Source organism: Rhineura floridana, chromosome 5 (assembly GCF_030035675.1).
Source record: "Rhineura floridana isolate rRhiFlo1 chromosome 5, rRhiFlo1.hap2, whole genome shotgun sequence".
Classification (NCBI taxonomy): Eukaryota; Metazoa; Chordata; class Lepidosauria; order Squamata; family Rhineuridae; genus Rhineura; species Rhineura floridana.
The window spans coordinates 185,130,222-185,149,509 of NC_084484.1; the positions used below are offsets into that span (position 1 = coordinate 185,130,222).

The 19,288-nt window shown below is 46.0% G+C and overlaps 1 protein-coding gene across 1 annotated transcript in view; it reads right to left on the bottom strand.

The window, feature by feature from the left end:
* Window positions 1-252: 252 nt before the first annotated feature.
* LOC133386133 (disintegrin and metalloproteinase domain-containing protein 9-like) overlaps window positions 253-19,288 on the bottom strand; it is a 61,997-nt gene continuing 42,961 nt past the window's right edge. Inside the window, exons 9-15 of the mRNA XM_061629739.1 lie at window positions 14,132-14,315; window positions 13,565-13,642; window positions 11,144-11,255; window positions 7,063-7,156; window positions 5,432-5,495; window positions 4,459-4,535; window positions 253-742 (exon numbers count right to left, since the gene is read on the bottom strand). Coding sequence (XP_061485723.1) covers window positions 4,500-4,535; window positions 5,432-5,495; window positions 7,063-7,156; window positions 11,144-11,255; window positions 13,565-13,642; window positions 14,132-14,315 — 568 coding nt within the window. The 3' untranslated portion in view covers window positions 253-742; window positions 4,459-4,499. The remainder of the gene's footprint in view (window positions 743-4,458; window positions 4,536-5,431; window positions 5,496-7,062; window positions 7,157-11,143; window positions 11,256-13,564; window positions 13,643-14,131; window positions 14,316-19,288) is intronic.

The following is a 19,288-nucleotide window of genomic DNA, read 5'->3' on the forward strand; positions in this document are numbered from 1 at the left end:
ACCAGCGTCATTTATTGTTGCAACTCCCTTGAGTTCTTTTTTGAAAGAGGTGGGGTATACGTTTTTAAAATAAACAATACACATTCCTTTGGGTGAGTGGGCCTGCCTTCCCGCATGGGGTTGTGATGGGTGGTTTTTTGGTCCAGGCCTAACCCAAGTTTCTGTAACCAGGTCACTTCCCAGCCAACATGACCAATTTCTCAGTGCATGGAAAAACAAAGAGTGACGTGCAAGTGCTCAACTTTGGGGGCAAGCGTGGAAGATCCTGCCTTCAGCTCCAGACAGGACTATTGCTAAATGACCTCCAGGCTGTTCCAGCCTTCATGTGGCAAGCAGCCTCCAAGGCCTGCTCCTGCAGGGGGAGGGAGGGAGTGTGCTGCAGCTGAAATCTCTGACGGGGGAGGAAATTAGTTGTAAAACAACTCAAGTGAGGTTGATGTATGATATATTTCAGAGCTGAGGTGGCAACTCCTCCCTGAGATAGACCAATGACAAATATATGCAATATTCAAAGGCAGAACACTTTGTCCAAAGACTGATGATGAGATTAGGCAGAGATTCAATAGCAGAAGAGAATGCAAGATGCGCAGCACAAAAGCAGCAGGTAGAGCGAGTGGCGCTTTCTCCTCCACAACATGTTCTTCAGTGATCTTCAGATATAGAGAAATGTCTTCTGCTGTAGACGTTAACCGACTCAGTAGAACAACATGCCATCTGTTGATTGTTAGGTCTCCATTGCTCCCTACAAGATAACAAAGGAGGGTTATCCCCGCTTGGCTTGCTCCCTGAGTGTATCTGATGGTGACAGTGGGGTGGCTAAGTGGTCACAAAATTGCTCTTTTGTGGTATTTTCTAGATATATCGCTTCAAGCAGCAAGAATCACAGAAGGCACAACAGGAAGTACTATGAAGTTGAGGTGCTTTCCGTTGCAGGGGCCAGGAGTAGGGATGTTCTGAGTACCTGCCCTTACAACAACAGCAGCATTTCTAACTCTTGTGGAGATGCATCTAGCAGAAAAGACAATATTTTAACATTTTTCATTGGAGGTTCAAGTGAAGCAGGACGACCAGGGGATGCTTTCATGGGCAGGGAGGCAGGGAGAGATTCTAACCCCATCCCTATAAAACAGCCTGGAATCTCACAGAGAATCAATGATTCAGATGCAAACCACTGTTTGTGGTTATTATTATTATTATTACTACAAAATTTATATCCCGCCCTTCCTCCCAGGAGGAGCCCAGGCTGGCAAACAAAACACTAACACACTCTAAAACATCATAAAAACAGACTTTAAAATATATTTCAACAAAACATCCTTAAAAACATATTAAAACAAAACATCTTTAAAAACATATTAAAAAGCAATTCCAACACAGACACAGACTGGGACGAAGGTCTCAAAAGGCTAGTTGAAAGAGGAAGGTCTTCAGTAGGTGCCTAAAAGTCAGCCCAGAAAGATACCACGGTCAATGGTATCAGAAGCTGCTGAGATATCAAGTAAGAATAACAGGGTCACACTCTCCCTGTCCTTCTCCCGGTAAAGGTCACCATCAGGGCGGCCAAAGCTGATTCAGTCCCATAACTAGGCCTGAACCCAGACTGGAATGGATCAATTTAATCTATTTCATCCAAGAGTACTTGCAATTGCTGCGCCACAACCCTCTGAATCACCTTTCCTAAGAAAGGGGTACTTGCAACAGGGCGGTAGTTGTCATAAACCAATTGGTCCAGGGTGCACTTTTTCAAGAGCGGTCAAATCACCACTTCTTTCAGGGTGGCTGGAACCATTCCCTCCCCCAACAACGCACTGAGCACACCCTGGATCCACGCAGTCAACCCCCCGTCGGCAAGCTTTAATAAGCCAAGAAGGTCAAGGGTCGAGAGGACACATTGCTGGCTACATCATCGCAAGCACCTTGTCCACATCATCAGGCGCATCAACTGAAACTGTTTCCAAGAAGTTGCAGCAGACATTGCACTGAACACCTCACTGGAAACTACAGTAGATGTGGATGAGGCATCAAGATTGCTATGGAGACAAGCAACTTTACCCTCAAAGTGCCTTGCAAACAATTCACAGTGCACCTCTGAAGGGTCTAAAACTCCATTTCCTGGAGTTGATGTCAACAGACCTCTGACAATAAGGAAAAGCTCCACTGGATGGCTACTTGAGGACGCAATGGTGGCAGAGAAGTGGGCCTTCTTCTCCACCCTCACTGCCACACAGTAGGCATAGTTATGATGTCTGCCTGATCAGACCCACAGCCCGTCTTTCACCACTTGCGTTCTAGCTGTCATCCAGCCTGTTTCATTGCCCTTAGTTCGCTGGTGTAACAAGGTGCAAGCCGGGCTCCACAATGTGGACAGGGCACTCCGAGGCAACTGTGTCAAGAGCCCGACGTGCCTCGCTGTTCCACAGGGTGACAAGGGCTTCAACAGGGTCACTTGCTCTTATCTACTGGGAACTTCCCCAGGGCATTCAGCAATCCAGTGGATTCCATTAGTCTCCATGGGTGGAGCTTCTTAATCTGTCCACCACCCCTGCAGGGGAGGATTGGAGCTGTAAGTCTAAACTTCACCAGGAAGTGGTCTGACCATGACAATGAGATGCAATCTACCCCCACCCCCCAATCTCCAGACCAACCCTTTCTCCATCTGGAGCAAAAACCAAGTCGAAGGTATGCCCTGCTCTATGCGTCAGACAGGTGACAACTTCAGATAGCCCCATGGTCGTCATGGAGGCCATGAAGTCTCAAGCTGGAACACTAGAGGCAGCCTCAGCATGGAAATTGAAATCACCCACAACTATCGTTCTGGGCTCCTCCAATACCACAGATGAGACAGCCTCCACCAGCTCAGTCAGAGAAGCTTCTGGGCAGCAGGGTGGATGCCTGGATGGTACACCAGCAGCAACCCTAGTTTACTGTCTCCTTGGCCCAACACCAGGTGCAGGCCCTCACAGCCAGCTCCAAAACTGGTGATAGAGATGGAAGTTCTCTAGACCACAGCAACTCCTACCCCCCCCCAACCCTGAAGCCTGTGCTGGTGTTGCACCGAGTATCCAGGTGGAAAAAGCTGAGTCAGATCAACTCCTCCCAGCTCACCCACCCAGGTCTCAGTAATGCACGCAAAATCCGCACCTTCATCCACAATCAAATCATGGATGAGTGTGGTCTTATTGTGTACCGATGTGGCATTAGACAACAACACACACAGGCCAGTGGGCACAGCAGATGAGCAACAAGAAACCCGTCCATGAGAGTAGCGGGAGCGAGGAACAAGGCGTAGATTTTTATTTTATTATTTATTTATTATTTGATTTATATCCCGCCCTTCCTCCCAGCAGGAGTCCAAGGCAGCAAACAGAAACACTAAAAACACTTTAAAACATCATAAAAGTCCCTAAAATATATTAAAACAAAATGACGATAACAACATTTTTAAAAAAGCTTTAAAAACATCATTTTTTTAAAAAAAGGGTTAAAAACATATTATTAAAGAAAACATATTAAAAGCAATTCTAACACAGATGCAGACTGGGATAGGTCTCGCCTTAAAAGGCTTGTTGAAAGAGGAAAGTCTTCAAAAGGTAGTAGAGATGGCACCTGTCTAATATTTAAGGGGAGGGAATTCCATAGGGTAGGTGCCGCCACACTAAAGGTCCGTTTTCTATATCGTGCAAAACGAACCTCCTGATAAGATGGTATCTGCAGGAGGCCCTCACCTGCACAGCACAGTGATAGCCTGGGTATATAAGGGGTAAGACGGTCTTTCAGGTATTCTGGTCCCAAGCCTTGTACACCAAAACCCGGTAGCAAATGGGCAGCCAGTGCAATTCTTTCAGCAGCAAGGTGACATGTTGGTGATACCCTGCCCCAGTGAGCAGTCTCACCGCTGCTTTTTGCACCAGCTGCAGCTTCCAGACCAACCTCAAGGGCAGCCCCACATACAGCGCATTACAGTAATCCAGCCTGGAGGTTACCAGTGCGTGGACAACAGTGGTCAGGCTATCCCGGTCCAGAAACGGCGTTGCTGTAGATAGCCTTGCCCTTGTCTTCTATGGTAGCTTACCACCTCCCCATGGCTATACCTCCCTCTACCCATGATCAAATTGGGGTGGCATCATCCATGTTACTAAGACTCCTCCTAAACACCTGATATGGACACAACAAGAACCCACCAACAAAAAGCACTTGAACCAGTTATCCCAGTAGGCCTCTGAGAGAACTGGGAACAGTCATATTCACTCAATATCTTTCACACAGGGCAAATCCCTCTCTCACATCCAGGGAGGACCAGCCGTCTGCCAGGTGCAGATTCTCAGTCTGAAGGCATCTGGCGACTTTCTCTTATGATTCAGTTCATTGCACAGGCTCTCACCCGGAGCAGGAACTACACAGAAGTACACAGAGTAGCCTCATTGGCTACTTTCCCTCACCTTCTCCCTGGGAACTTACCTGAGCAGGTGTCCTCCATGAGATGACCAAGGAATGGTGCTTCAGTCGCTCTGGTCCTCTTCATCACTGAGATGCTCCTGGAATAAGGAAATCAGTCTTGAAAAATCAAACCACCACCCTGTACTCTGCATGTTGCCCTCCCAAAGAGGGGTGTGGGTGAGTGTTATTTCACATCCCACAATTTCCCATTTCACACCTAGCAAAGATAATCCCATTCAGCTGTAATTTTAACTCTTTTCATGTGATCTGTAAGGGAAAGGGACAATTAGGAAAACCTTTCATGCATAGGACATGGATACACACACACACACACACACACAAAGGACCCTTCTGTCTATATTAGGGATGGGTGAGAAGTTTGATAAAGGTGAACTGTACATCACACTGTTCTACAGTTCGCATGTTTGCTATTTTTGCAGAGCAGTCTTGTTTGCTATGAGCTGCTGGTGGCTTTTCCCAGATACTGGACTTTTTAAAAAAACAACGGTGGTCATTACATTGCTGTTGATGACATCTTTGACCTGAACTGCTAAAATGTGAAGTCCCTTAACTTCTGTGTCAGTGAGGTGATGCTGGTAGCCATATAAGTCCTCCTCCTCGACCCCTCCGCCAACATGCCCCTGGAACAGGCCTTCTGCTGGCTCCCCTTACACCGGGCTGGGCTTCCCAGGTGGACCTTAGGCTGTGCCTGTTGGTTCCCAGCTCAGCCACCTGAGTCAGGGTGAGGGGTTTATGCCGACGTGGCCCGGAGTAGCCCAGCTGAGCCAGGACCCACCTGGCTCAGCCGGAGGTCCGCCATATCCAACTCCCCTCAGCCCAGCATAAATAGCAGTTGGATTGCACCCTTGGTGGCCCAGTGATCTGACTTAGCATTACACAGCTTCATATACTTTCCCCTCCGTGATTTTTTAAATGGAAATGAGAAACTAGAAGGGCTGGAAGGTGTTCCACACAGAACCTTTCAGGAACTTACAGTACTTTCTGAAACAGAATCAATAGGTTTTGGAGATGTTCCGTCTCTGATTAGTCTTCCGCACCTGTTGTGGCAAAATAAGAAGAGGTTAGTGGACTTTCCTTTTGCATTTAAGCAAGAAGTTGAAACTGAAGGAACTTTTCTTGCCTTCTATACATTTAAATGACATCCACTCCAGTGCACATTAAAGCACATCACTTCCCTCAAAGAATCCTGGGAACACTGGATTTCCTGTCACAGAGCTACAAGTTCCTAGCACCCTTAAGAAAGTACAGTTCCCATTATTTTTGGGGGGAAGTCATGTACTTTAAATGTGCATTGGATGTGCTTTAAACACATGGTGTGGAACTGACTTTTGTGTGTTATTAAAGGGCTTCCTCTCACACACCAACCTTGTCATCTGTAAAGATGTTAGAAGCCAAGTGCACTCTTTGAGGGCTCTTTCCCCCTTGCTTGTGTTTGATGTCTAGGCAGGATGCTTGAGGAAGAGATATTAGCATCTGCCGGAATTTTTCCAGTGAGGTAAGGGGGCTGGGCAAATTAAAACACTTGAAAGAGGAAGCAGGCTAGTTTCTCATCAGAAGTGAAAAGAATAGCGCCTATACATTTTGCTTTATATCTGAGGCTCTATAAAATGCTAGAAACTTCCTCTTTTTTTAAAAAAAACTAAAGCTGGATCATTGGGCTGAAAACAACAGAATGACATTCAACAGGGATAAAAGCAAAGTTCTACACCTAGGAAAAAGAAACCAAATGCACAGTTATAAGATAGGGGATACTTGGCTCAGCAATACGACATGCGAGAAGGATCTTGGGATTGTCATCGATCACAAGCTGAATATGAGCCATCAGTGTGATGCGGCTTCAAACCAAAGGCAATTGTTATTTTAGGCTGCATTAACAGAAGTATAATTTCCAAATCTCATGAAGTACTAGTTCTCCTCTATTCGGCACTGGTTAGGGCTCATCTTGAGTACTGCGCCCAGTTCTGGTCTCCTCACTTCAAGAAGGATGCAGACAAATGGGAACGGGAACGAGGAGAGCAACAAGGGTGATCAGGGGACTAGAAACAGAGCCCTATGAGGAGAGACTGAAAGAACTGGGCATGTTTAGCCTGGAGAAGAAAAGACTGAGGAGAGACAGGATAGCACTCTTCAAGTACTTGAAAGGTTGCCACACAGAGGAGGGCCAGGATCTCTTCTCGATCGTCCCAGAGTGCAGGACACGGAATAATGGGCTAAGAAGCTACATTTGGCTAACCATCAGGAAAAAAGTCTTAACGGTTCCATTGTCATACCGCTTTAACAGGAGGTGGTGGGCTCTCCAACACAGGAGGCATTCAAGAGGCAGCTGGACAGCCACCTGCCATATATGCTTTGATTCCTGCACTGAGCAGGGAGTTGGCATTGAGCAGGGCAATGGCCATATGGGCACCTTCCAATTCTGTGATTCTATGGGAATATGAAGATTATGATTAATCCAGGGGTTAGGAAACTGCCCCCCTGCCCCTCCCTCCCCTTGAAGACGCCTGTGAGAAGAGAGCACTGGGGCAGGCTGACAAGTCTGAAAACAAGCAACATGGACACATTTTTATCATGTTGAGTGCGACGAATAAGGGAGACTCGACTTACCAATTCAGTATATAGTTCCTAAATGTTATACCAGCAGCCAGCACGAGCAAAGCCATCCCAAGCACAGAGCTCAGCATTAAAGTCTTTTTAGATTCTGATTAAACAAGGAGAGTGAGAAGTAAAGTTTATCGTCTGCACTCTGGCCCTAAAGGACAGATTGCTTATCCTACTACAATATAGCCCTCACAAGGCAACTTTCATAAAATATAAAACAATATTAAAAAGAATTAAAAACCATTTAAAAAAAAACTAAAATAAAATTGTAGCATAAAACCAATACATATCCCAGGATCATTCTATAAAGATATCTGCATAAGATACATTTCAAAATGTTTCAGACCAGCAGCATCACAGGCCATTAAGAAAACCCTGCCCAAAACAAATGTGTTTTTAAGCCCTATCTGAAGGTCTGTACTGTCAAGGTCATGTGCAAATTCAGGAGGCAATTTCCCAACCTGGGGGACATCTCGGGAAAAGCCCTGGCCCTCATGATTGCCAACCTGATTGTTTTTACCAGAGGACTTATGTGCAGAGTCTCCAAGGCTGGGCCATACAGGTGGTGATGGCGACCCTTTGGATAACCTGTCCCAAACCATTTAGGTTGTTTATAGTCATCACCAGCACTTTGAACTGGGCCTGGAAATGCACCAAACCCCAGTGTAACCAGTACAAAGCTGGTGTCTCATATCTCAACTGCCTAGCCTCCACCAACGTCCAAGCATAAGCATAAGTTATGCACAGCAGCCGAGGGTAGGAAGGCGGGGAGGGGGCGTGGCAGTCATCTACCGAGAGTCCTTGGTTTTTGCCAGACCTCCTCTCCATAGGACTCAATTTGTTGATTGTATGTACTGCAGGTTGGGCCCGAAGGGCAGTTTAGGGATCCTGCTGGTGTACCGCCCACCCCGCTGCACAGCAGACTCCCTGGCCGAGGTGCTGGAGGTGGTCTCGGCTGTACGGGCATTGTCCCCAGAATTGTTAGTGGTGGGTGACTTTAACGTGCATGCCGAGGCCACTCTCACTGGAGCCCCTCGGGATTTCCTGGAAACCATGGCTTCCTGGGAACTGCACCTTAGTAACACTGGGCCCACCCATGTAGCCGGTCATGCTCTCGACCTTGTATTTGTCCTGGGAGAGGAGAGAAGTGGTCTGAAGTTGGGAGTGGTTCATTCCACCCCTGTGTCATGGTCAGATCACTACCTGGTAAACATGGACTTCTCAATGCCATGCCCCCTCCGCAGGGGTGAAGGACCTATTAGAATGGTCCGCCCCAGGCGCCTGATGGATCCGGATGGATTCCTGACTGCGCTAGGGGAATTGGAACCTGCTGAAGGTCGCCTGGTCGAAACCCTGGTGAAGGAGTGGAATGATGGGATCACCAGGGCATTAGACCGGGTGGCTCCGAAACGTCCTCTCCCCTGAATAGAACTCAACTAGCACCATGGTATACACCGCGGTTGCGTAGTTTGAGACAGGAGGTGAGACGACTAGAGCGCCGGTGGCGGAAATCTCGCTCCGAAGATGTCCGGACACAGGTTAGAGCAGCAGTAGCTGCCTACCAAGTGGCAATAAAGGCAGGAAAGAAGGCTTTCTTTGCTGCCTCTATTGCGTCTGCGGAGTGCTGTCCCAGGAGGCTGTTCCAGGTGGTCCGAAGCCTGGTCGGTCCAGTTGCTCAGGAACCCTTGGAACAGTCAAAGGCCTCCTGTGATATATTAGCAAAGCACTTCGCTGACAAAATCGAACACTTACGGAGCTCGATCCCGTGCGCCGTGGATACAGTGGATGAACCAGAGTTGGCCAGTTGCATGCCGGTAAGTTGGGGTCGGTGTCAGCTTCTCCCTTCTGAGGATGTGGACAAGGTGCTTTCATCTGTGAAGCCTACCACTTGTCTAACTGATCCTTGCCCATCGTGGCTCCTTATGAGCTGCAGAGAGAAACTGGGCAAGGGGATCAAGGCGGTGGTAAACGCTTCCTTGAAAGAGGGTGTGATGCCATCAGCCTTCAAGGAGGCAATTGTAAAGCCCATCCTAAAGAAGCCCTCCTTGGATCCCCAAGTTTTCAATAACTTCCGCCCAATTTCGAACCTACCATTTTTGGGCAAGGTCGTTGAGCGAGTGGTGGCCAACCAGTTGTCAACACACTTGGATGAAATGGATTACTTGGATCCATACCAATCGGGTTTCAGGACTGGTCACGGAACTGAAACAGCCTTGGTCGCTCTGGTAGATGATTTGAGGAGGGCATTAGATAGGGGAGAATTCACCTTTCTTGTCCTCCTCGATCTCTCAGCGGCTTTTGATACTGTCGACCATGGTATCCTTTTACATTGCCTGGAGGGATTGGGAATTGGAGGCACTGTATTACAGTGGTTCCGTTCCTTTCTCTCCGATAGGTACCAACAAGTAGCATTGGGGGAGGAGGTTTCAGACCCTTGGCCTCTCAATTGTGGTGTGCCACAGGGCTCTATCCTCTCTCCCATGCTATTTAATATTTATATGAAGCCGCTGGGGACAATCATCAGGAGATTTGGGCTGCAGTGTCACCAATATGCAGATGACACTCAGCTCTATCTTTCGTTTAAATCTTCACCAGAGTTGGCTGTGGAGACCTTGTCCCAGTGCCTGGAATCCGTGAGTGGATGGATGGGAAGGAACAAGCTGAAGCTGAACCCCGATAAGACCGAGGTGCTACTTGTGAGGGACAAAAGAAGGTTGGGAGATGTTGACCTGAAGTTCAATGGGGTGAGTTTACCCCTGAAGGACCAGGTCCGCAGCCTTGGGGTTGTACTTGACTCCAGGCTGTCCATGGAGGCTCAGATTTCGGCGGTGAGCCGGGCAGCCTGGTATCAACTACACCTCATATGAAGGCTGCAACCCTACCTTCCTGCACATCAGCTCCCCCTGGTAGTACACGCCCTGGTCACCTCTCGTTTGGACTACTGTAATGTGCTCTACGTGGGGTTACCCTTGAAAATGGTCCGGAAATTACAACTTATACAAAATGCGGCGGCTCGACTACTTACGAATAGTCGCCGCCGGGATCACATCACACCAGTTGTTTTCCGGGCCCAATTCAAGGTGTTGGTATTAACCTTTAAATCCCTATACGGTCTCGGCCCAGTTTATCTTACGGAGCGCCTTCAACGCCACCAATTATGCCGCCCGACAAGATCAGCCACTCAAGGCCTTCTCTCAATCCCGCCGACAAAAACAGCTAGATTGGCGGGTACAAGAGAGAGGGCATTCTCAGTGGCGGCCCCCACTCTCTGGAACTCCCTCCCACAAGATCTCCGGCACGCCTCTTCCCTAAATGTATTCTGTAAAGCCTTAAAGACCTGGCTCTTTCAACAGGCCTTTGGGATCTCTGGGGAGGGTTAATTACTGTGACTGAAATGCCTCCTACCCTGTTTTAATATTGTTGCTGCTGTATTATTCTCATACTGTTTTTTATTGTATTATTGTATTTTATCTCATTGTGTTTTAACTGTTTTGTACGTCGCCTAGAGTGGCCTTTGGCCAGATAGGCGACACAGAAATTAAATTTATTATTATTATTATTATTATTATTATTATTATGTTATTTTGCACTAGTTCTTGAATCATCAAACACAACTCACCTAGAGTGCATTACAGCAATCTAGTCTGGATGTCTCCAGTGCATGAGTAATCAGCTACGTGCTGCCCATAGGAGACCTCCTTTGACAGTCTTGCTGCTGCATTCTACACTATTTATTTAACACAATTTAAATACCACTTGATTTGTAATGAAACCTCTAAGTGGTTTACTGGTGGCAGCTTCTGGACCAGCCACAAGGGAAGCCCCCATACAGAGTACACTGCAGTAATCCAATCAAAGTTTGAATCCAAAATTGTTTCAGCTGATGATCTGATCCAAAATGTGTCAGTTCGTGGCAGACTCAAATCCAGAGATTTTCTTGGACTGTTGAGAGGAAGATACCTAGATACCAACTGCAGAGGTATAAACTTCCCTGCGATGAGAAATGACAAATCCATCGAAACAAAAAGCCGAAACAGCACACACTTGCGATGACAAGAAGAACAAGCTGAGATTTTGTGATACTCACTCACGTGTTCAGGAGCGGGACCGCTGTCAATACTTCCTCCAAATCCCCTTTCAGTGCAGTGGGGAGGGGCCCATCCATAAGTGCAGTGGCAATTCTTGTTATTGTTGCACACCTGAAACATATCATGTGTTTGAGCAGCACATAAACATTTGGATTTATCCCCTAGATCGGGTCTCCTACTCCCCTGGTGCATTCACTAGTGCTGCCCAATTTCCCTGCTTTTTAAAGTTTGATAGAAATATCTGTGGTTATAGGCACATTCTTAAAGTGCAAGTTTTTTTGGCTGTTAGTGAAGTTCAGCCACTACATCAGAGACAAGTGCCCATAAAGCCTAAGAGAGGGTGTTTGCCCTGCCTTTGCAGCTGGGGAATCTGCTCTCTGGAACAGCCAGCAAATGTAGCTCCTCCTGCTGTGCTTTTCACCACCAGCTAAAGAGCTTGGAAAAGTTACTTTTTTGAACTACAGCTCCCATCAGCCTAATCCAGTGGCCATGTTGCCTAGGGCTGATGGGAGTTGTAGTTCAAAAAAGTAACTTTTCCAAGCTCTAAAAGCTTGTTTACTCAGAGGCTGCTGAGCACTATTGCGTGTATAAAACACACACATGCAGATACTTAGGCTGATAATTGGGTTCTAGTTGCTCGGAATGAGTGGTTTTCTTTAAAATATTTGTATAGTGCTTTTCTATTAAAATAAAATATATATTTTTAAGTGGTTTACGGTAAGTTCAATACAATAATAAAATAATGTTAAAAGCCAGTATATGAAAAAGGAGTCTCAAAATGTAAGTTTTGGTATGGTTTTGAACCCCGTTTAAAATTGTGTAATTGTGTCACTGAGATCATCCAGAAGAGTGCTGTTACTTGTCACCCATCTTTACAGAGACCCAACTGGCCTCAACAACAATTCGGGCATTGAGCATTGCCAGTCTCATGCTGTGGAGCACTCTTCCACCAGAGATCTGGCCGGCACTTTCAGATCTTTCTTGAAGACTTTTTTGTGCCAACAGATCTACGCAGCTATTTAAAATGTCTCTTGAATAGCCAGTCACCTTAATGATCTGGGCCAATCTTGTTTTGTATTGCTTTTAAATGTTATGTTGCGGTACTCCACCCTGATGTTTGGCAAGATGGCAATATATTAATTCATTTATAATAAAATAAATAATGGTATTTGCTTATGCATATTTTTATTTTTTCCTATTTTTATTTTCTCTTTATATTGTATGTGTATGCACGTGTACACACACACACACACACACCCTTATATAAAACACACTAATAATTATAATGTAATAATATATAAACTACTATAATACTAAATATATCATATAGACATTTCCTATAAACACTTTTGTTGTTATGTGCCTCCAAGTCGACTACGACTTGTGGTGACCCTATGAATCAGCGACCTCCAAGAGCATCTGTCATGAACCACCCTGTTCAGATGTTGTAAGTTCAGGTCTGTGGGTTCCTTTATGGAATCAATCCATCTCTTGTTTCGCCTTCCTCTTTTTCAACTCCCTTCTGTTTCCCCCCGCATTATTATCTTTTCTAGTGAATCTTGTCTTCTCGTTATGTGTCCAAAATATGATAACCTCAGTTTCATCATTTTAGCTTCTAGTGACAGTTCTGGTTTAATTTGTTCTTTTGTTGTCGTTATGTGCCTTCAAGTCGATTATGACTTATGGTGACCCTATGAATCAGTGACCTCCAATAGCATCTGTCATGAACCACCCTGTTCAGACCTTGTAAGTTCAGGTCTGTAGGCTTTCTTTATGGAATGAATCCATCTCCTGTTTGGCCAAATCGCTTTCTCAAGCAGTTACAACCTTCTTTATATCTTAGTCAGCAGGTGATCTTTTTTAATTGTTGTGTGTTTTTTATTGTATTATAATGTTTGTTAACTGCTTTGATTTTTTTTATGAAATCGCAGTATACAAATATTTTTATAAATGAATAAATGTTTTCATTTCAGCAGTGAAAAAGTGCCAAACATTTCTACATTAAACTTCTGTTTTCATGCATGTTGTAAGAAGAGACCAGTTTTCTCAAATTGTTTGAGGGTTTTTTTTAAACACCTTTCCCTTAACTATATAATTTCTGTCGATTTTGATATCCTTGCTATGCATATCTTGCCATGTTCTACCACTCCTGTTCTGCGTGGCTCTCATATGTACACCACCTTTGCTGCCAATGACATTCTTGCACCTATATTTAAATTTCCAACCTATCAGTCTGTATTTCTGATTTTGTATCTCCTAGGAGAACTAGCAAGGGCTTACACTTGTTATATTTTTACGTACATTGTCTTGAGCAGAAGATCAAAAGCTGGGAAGGCAACTGAGGAATGCTGTAAACGACAAGCAAGCAAGCATCCCACTAACCCACCCTGGTCTCAGAAGTAAACATCTTTGCTACTTACCCCCTGGTGGTTACATTTTGTGAAATTACAATCATAACTGAGAACTTTCAGGTCAACACATGCTCTGTGGATGCATATCTAGAAAAAGTATATATAAATGCATTAATCAAATAATTTACAGGTGGCAGAAAAGCCTGATCTCATAGCTTTGTAGACATCCAGAAAATACTCCTAGCTGAGCAGATGGGTCCTAAAAGTAGATGGTTAATCTGAAAATCCACAAAGTTACTGCCTGGTCTTCTCTAAAGAAATTCTTCAATCAGGTCAAGGCAAACCCTTGGAAGGATAGTTATTCAAATTTTATGAGGCCTTGAGTTTGGCTTAATCTCAACCAATCATTTATATTAGACATTAATGCAGAATTCAAAAACCACAAGCCTAGATTCCTGACAACCCAAGGTAAGATTAAATAAACACCACAGCACACCCAACTAAGGTTCATCAGCAGGAGCACTCCAGCCAGTTTTAATTCCAGGCATTGTAACCTGTAAAATTGGCATTTCCCAAGCCAGACAGGACTTGTCTCTTCAGCCTTGCTCATAGATCTAACCATCCTTATTATGTTACCTTGTTAGCACCACACGCTGATCCATCTTCTATTGCTCCAGCATCATTTGCCTCATCCCCTTTGTGAAATTCTGTACCCCAACACAATACATTATCCATAGGAGTCTGTAGTATAGCTTGCCCAGTTGAAAATCTTGGAATTGCTTTAATATCAGTGCATTGGATCCTTCCGCATAAGACGTCTCTGAAAGAAAAAGGTGAGAAAAAAGAACATGCAGCTCCTTGATGACCAACTACTGTGTGGGCCTTCAGTACAACACCTGGACAGCTGAACTCATTGTGAGAAAAGGCCCAACAGGGACAGAAGAGAAATTTAGTATGTTGTATGTCAGGGGTTGGGAACTTTGCTTAGCCTAAGGGCAGAGCTTGGAAAAGTTACTTTTTTTGAACTACAACTCCCATCAGCCCCAGCCAGCATGGCCACTGCATAGGGCTGATGGGAGTTGTAGTTCAAAAAAGTAACTTTTCTAAGCTCTGCCTAAGGGCCACATTTCCATCTAGGCAGCTTCCTGTGGGCCACATGCCCGTAGAGGGTATGGCCAGAGACAAAAGTAGGTGCAGCAATATAAATTTTATTTTTAGATGGCAGGCTAGTTTCTTGACACGTAACCTCTCTACCCTCCATTCAGGTAAGCAAAAAACATGATCAGAGTTCACAGTTACATGCCAGCCAGACAAAAACACTTAAAGATGTTAATCAAGTCCAGTGAGGGGTGTGGCAGTGGAGTGTGTGGCTAGGGAGGGGGTGAAACTTACAAGGCCCAGATATGTAGGAAATGGAGGGCCACATTTGGCCCAGGGCCTGAGGTTCCCCCTCCCTGCTCTTTGTGAAAGAAGCAAAACACACATAAGTCCAGGATGTCTGCTGCAACTTCTTGGGAACGGTTTCAGTTGATGCGGTCTGATGACATAGACAAGGTGCTTGTGATGATGCGGCCAGCGACATGTCCTCTCGACCCTTGCCCTTCTTGGCTTTTTAAAGCTTGCCAAGGGGGGTTGACTGAGTGGATCCAGGGTGTGGTCAACACACCATTGCGGGAGGGAGTGGTTCCAGCCGCCCTGAAAGAGGCAGTGATCAGACCGCTCCTGAAAAAGCCCACCCTGGACCCACTGGTCTGCGACAATTACCAATCGGTCGCAAATACCCCCTTTTAAGGGAAGATGATTGAGAGGGTTGTGGTGCAGCAATTGCAAGTAGTCTTGGATGAAACAAATTATCTTGACCCGTTCCAGTCTGGGTTCAGGCCTAGTTATGAGACTGAACTGGCCTTGGTCACGCTGATGGATGACCTTTATCGAGAGAAGGACGGGGGGAGTGCAACTCTGTTACTCTTACTTGATCTCTTGGCAGCTTTTGATAGCATTGGTATCCTTCTGGGTCGACTTGGTGAGATGGGTATTGGAGGCAATGTTTTACAGTGGTTCTGACCCTATCTCCAAGGTCTTTCTCAGAGAACAGCACTGGGTGACTGTCTTTCGGCCCCCTGGCAGTTGTGCTGTGGGGTGCCACAGGGTACCATCTTGTCCCCCATGCTGTTTAATATCTGTATGAAGCCCTTGAGAGTGGTCATCAGGAGATTTGGGGTGAGGTTCAGCAGTATGCTGACAGTACCCAGCTCTATTTCTCCATAACATCTGAATCGGGAGAGGCCGTGCAAGCCCTGGACCGCTGCCTGGACTCGGTGTTGGGCTGGATGAGGGTCAATAAACTGAGTCTGAATCCTAGCAAGATGGAGGCGCTGTGGGTTGGTGCTTCCTGAATTCAGATAATTGGTCAGTTGTCTGCTTTGGATGGGGTCATACTCCCTCTGAAAGAGCAGGTCCGTAGTCTGGGTATGCTCCTGGATCCATCTTTGTCACTAGAGACCTAGGTGACCTCAGTGGCTAGGAGTGCCTTTTACCAGCTTCAGCTGGTAAGACAGTTGCGGCCGTTTCTGGACTGGGATAGCTGACCACTGTTGTCCATGCACTGGTAACGTCCAGGCTGGATTACTGTAATGCGCTCTATGTGGGGTTGCCCTTGAGGTTGGCCCGGAAGCTGCAGCTGGTGCAAAATGCGGCAGCGAGACTGCTCACTGGAGCAGGATATTGCCAACATGTCACCCCGCTGCTTAAAGATTTGCACTGGCTGCCCATTTGCTGCCGGGCCAAGTTCAAGGTTCTGGTTTTGGTGTACAAAGCTTGGGACCAGGATACCTAAAAGACTGTCTTACCCCATATATACCCTGTCGATCACTGCGCTCTGCAGGTGAGGGCCTCCTGCAGATACCATCTTATCAGGAGGTCCATTCCACACAACATTGGAAACAGATCTTTAGTGTGACAGCATCTACCCTGTGGAACTCCCTCCCCTTAAATATTAAACAGGTGCCATTTCTGTTATCTTTTCAATGCCTTCTGAAGACCTTCCTCTTTCAACAAGCCTTTTAAGTGGAGACCTTATCCCAGTCTGCTTCTCTGTTGGATTTGCTTTTTAATATGCTTTTAAACCTTTTTTTAAAAAAATGTTTTCTAACCTTTTTTAAAAAAATATTCAAAGCTTTGTAAAAAATGTTTTTAAAGTTGTTTTGTTTTAATGTATTTTAATGTCTGTTTTAAAGTGTTTTTAGTGCTTTTGTTTGCTGCCCTGGGCTCCTGCTGGGAGGGTGGGATATAAATCAAATAATAAATAAACAAATAAATATCCCCCATCATTAAAATTTACTATAGAAGACTCAACTGTCTGAACAAAGGGGTTGGATGAGATGACCTCAAAGATCACCAAGGAAGAGTACCAACAAGCGGCTCGGGCTTGCAGGAATTGCGTAAGGAAAGCTAAAACCCAGAATGAGCTGAGGCTGGTGAGGGAAGCGAGGAACAACAAAAAGGGGGTTTTCAGATATGTTCGAAGCAAGAGAAAGACCAAGAAAACGGTGGGACTGCTGCTCAATGAGGATGGCAAAATGTTGACAGATAACAAGGAAAAGGCAGAACTGCTCAACGCCTATTTTGCTTCCGTTTTCTCCCAAAAAGGGAACAGTGTGCAACCTTCCATCGGTAGCAATCTCAGTAAGGGGTCGGGATTGCAGTTCAAGATTGATAAGGAGATAGTCAGGAAATACCTAGTTAACCTAAATGAGTTCAAATCTCCAGGGCCTGATGAACTGCATCCCAGAGTATTGAAGGAACTTGCTGATGTACTCTCGGAACCTCTTGCCATCATCTTTGAGAAATCCTGGAGAACGGGAGAGGTGCCGGAGGATTGGAGACGGGCAAACGTCATCCCGCTCTTTAAAAAGGGTAAAAAAGAAGATCCGGGGAATTACAGGCCGGTCAGTCTGACTTCAATACCGGGAAAGATATTAGAACGGGTAATAAAAGAGTCCATTGGCAACTATCTAGATGACAATGCTGTGATTAGTAGGAGCCAGCATGGGTTTGTCAAGAAAAAATCCTGTCAAACTAATCTCATCTCTTTTTTTGATCGGGTCACTAGCTTAGTAGATGGTGGAAATGCTGTAGATGTCATCTATCTAGATTTCAGCCAAGCGTTTGACAAAGTCCCCCACGACCTTTTGATTAGCAAACTCGTCAAATGCGGACTAGATGGAAATACTGTCAGGTGGATTCACAACTGGTTGGAAAACCGTACTCAAAGAGTGGTCGTCGGTGGCTCTGCTTTGGACTGGAAGGAGGTCTCGAGTGGAGTGCCACAGGGTTCTGTCCTGGGGCCGATACTCTTCAACATTTTTATCAATGACTTAGATGATGGGGTGGAGGGAAGCCTTATGAAGTTTGCGGATGATACGAAACTGGGAGGGATAGCTAACACAATGGAAGACAGGAATAAAATCCAAAGGGACCTGGATAGACTAGAAAATTGGGCTGAAATTAATAAAATGACATTCAATAAAGACAAATGCAGGATTCTGCATTTAGGCCACAAAAATAAAATGCACGGGTACAGGATGGGAAATACCCGGCTTAGCAGTAGTGCGTGTGAGAAGGACCTTGGAATTGTAGTGGATCGCAAGTTGAACATGACCCAGCAGTGGGATGCTGCGGCAAAAAAGGCAAATGGTGTTTTGGGCTGCATAAACAGAGCTATAGTTTCCAGGTCGAGGGAAGTAATAGTCCCACTATATTCTGCATTGGTCAGGCCTCATCTGGAATACTGCGTTCAGTTCTGGGCGCCTCATTTTAAGAAAGATATAGACAAGTTAGAGCGGGTTCAGAAGAGGGCGACGAGGATGATAGCCGGTATGGAGAACAAGTCTTATGAGGAAAGGTTGAAGGAACTTGGCATGTTCAGTCTGGTGAAGAGAAGGCTGAGGGGTGAGATGATTGCACTCTTTAAGTACCTGAAGGGCTGTCACATAGAGGAGGGTACAGATTTGTTCTCTGCTGCCCCAGAGGGTAGGACTAGGTCTAATGGTTTTAAGTTGCAGAAGTGTAGATTCAGATTGGACATTAGAAGGAACTTCTTGACAGTAAGGGCGGTTCGGCAATGGAACCGACTTCCTCAGGAGGTGGTGGGATCCCCTTCGCTGGATGTCTTCAAGCAGAGGCTGGACAGCTATCTGCGGGAGATGCTCTAGCTGAGGATTTCCTGCTGTGAGCAGGGGGTTGGACTTGATGGCCTACAAAGCCCCTTCCAACTCTATGATTCTATGATTCTATCTCTTCCAACTCTGGGATTCTGTTAATTGGGAGACAGCAGAGCGTAGTTCAAGAGCGGTTGCTGTGGTGCCACAGAGTTGCCCTCCTGACAGTGGGATTCCTGCCGCTTTCCTGGATGGTACAGAGGCGGGACAGGGTGGCGGTGAGTTCGGGGCTGTGTGGCTGCTCAGTCCAAACCGCAGTGCCACCCTGCCCTCTCCCATCAAGGCATGTCGCTGTGAGGGCAGCTCTGCAGCACCACCCAACCCTGCTGGTGTACTGGTGAACAAGAGAACTGGATCTGGAATAGGGAGGCTTGGGTTCAAATTCTCCACTCAGCCTGGAAGCCCATTGCATAACCTTGGCTCATCACTTTTTATTAGTTTACTCTCCCTTTGGTATTATAGTCTGGCAACATAATGAAGGTTAGCCACCTCTGATCCAAGGTAACCCTATGCCCTTTTCACATGGTATGCAGGGCAGCAGCAGAACAGAAGAAGCCAGGCTGCAAGAGGCCGG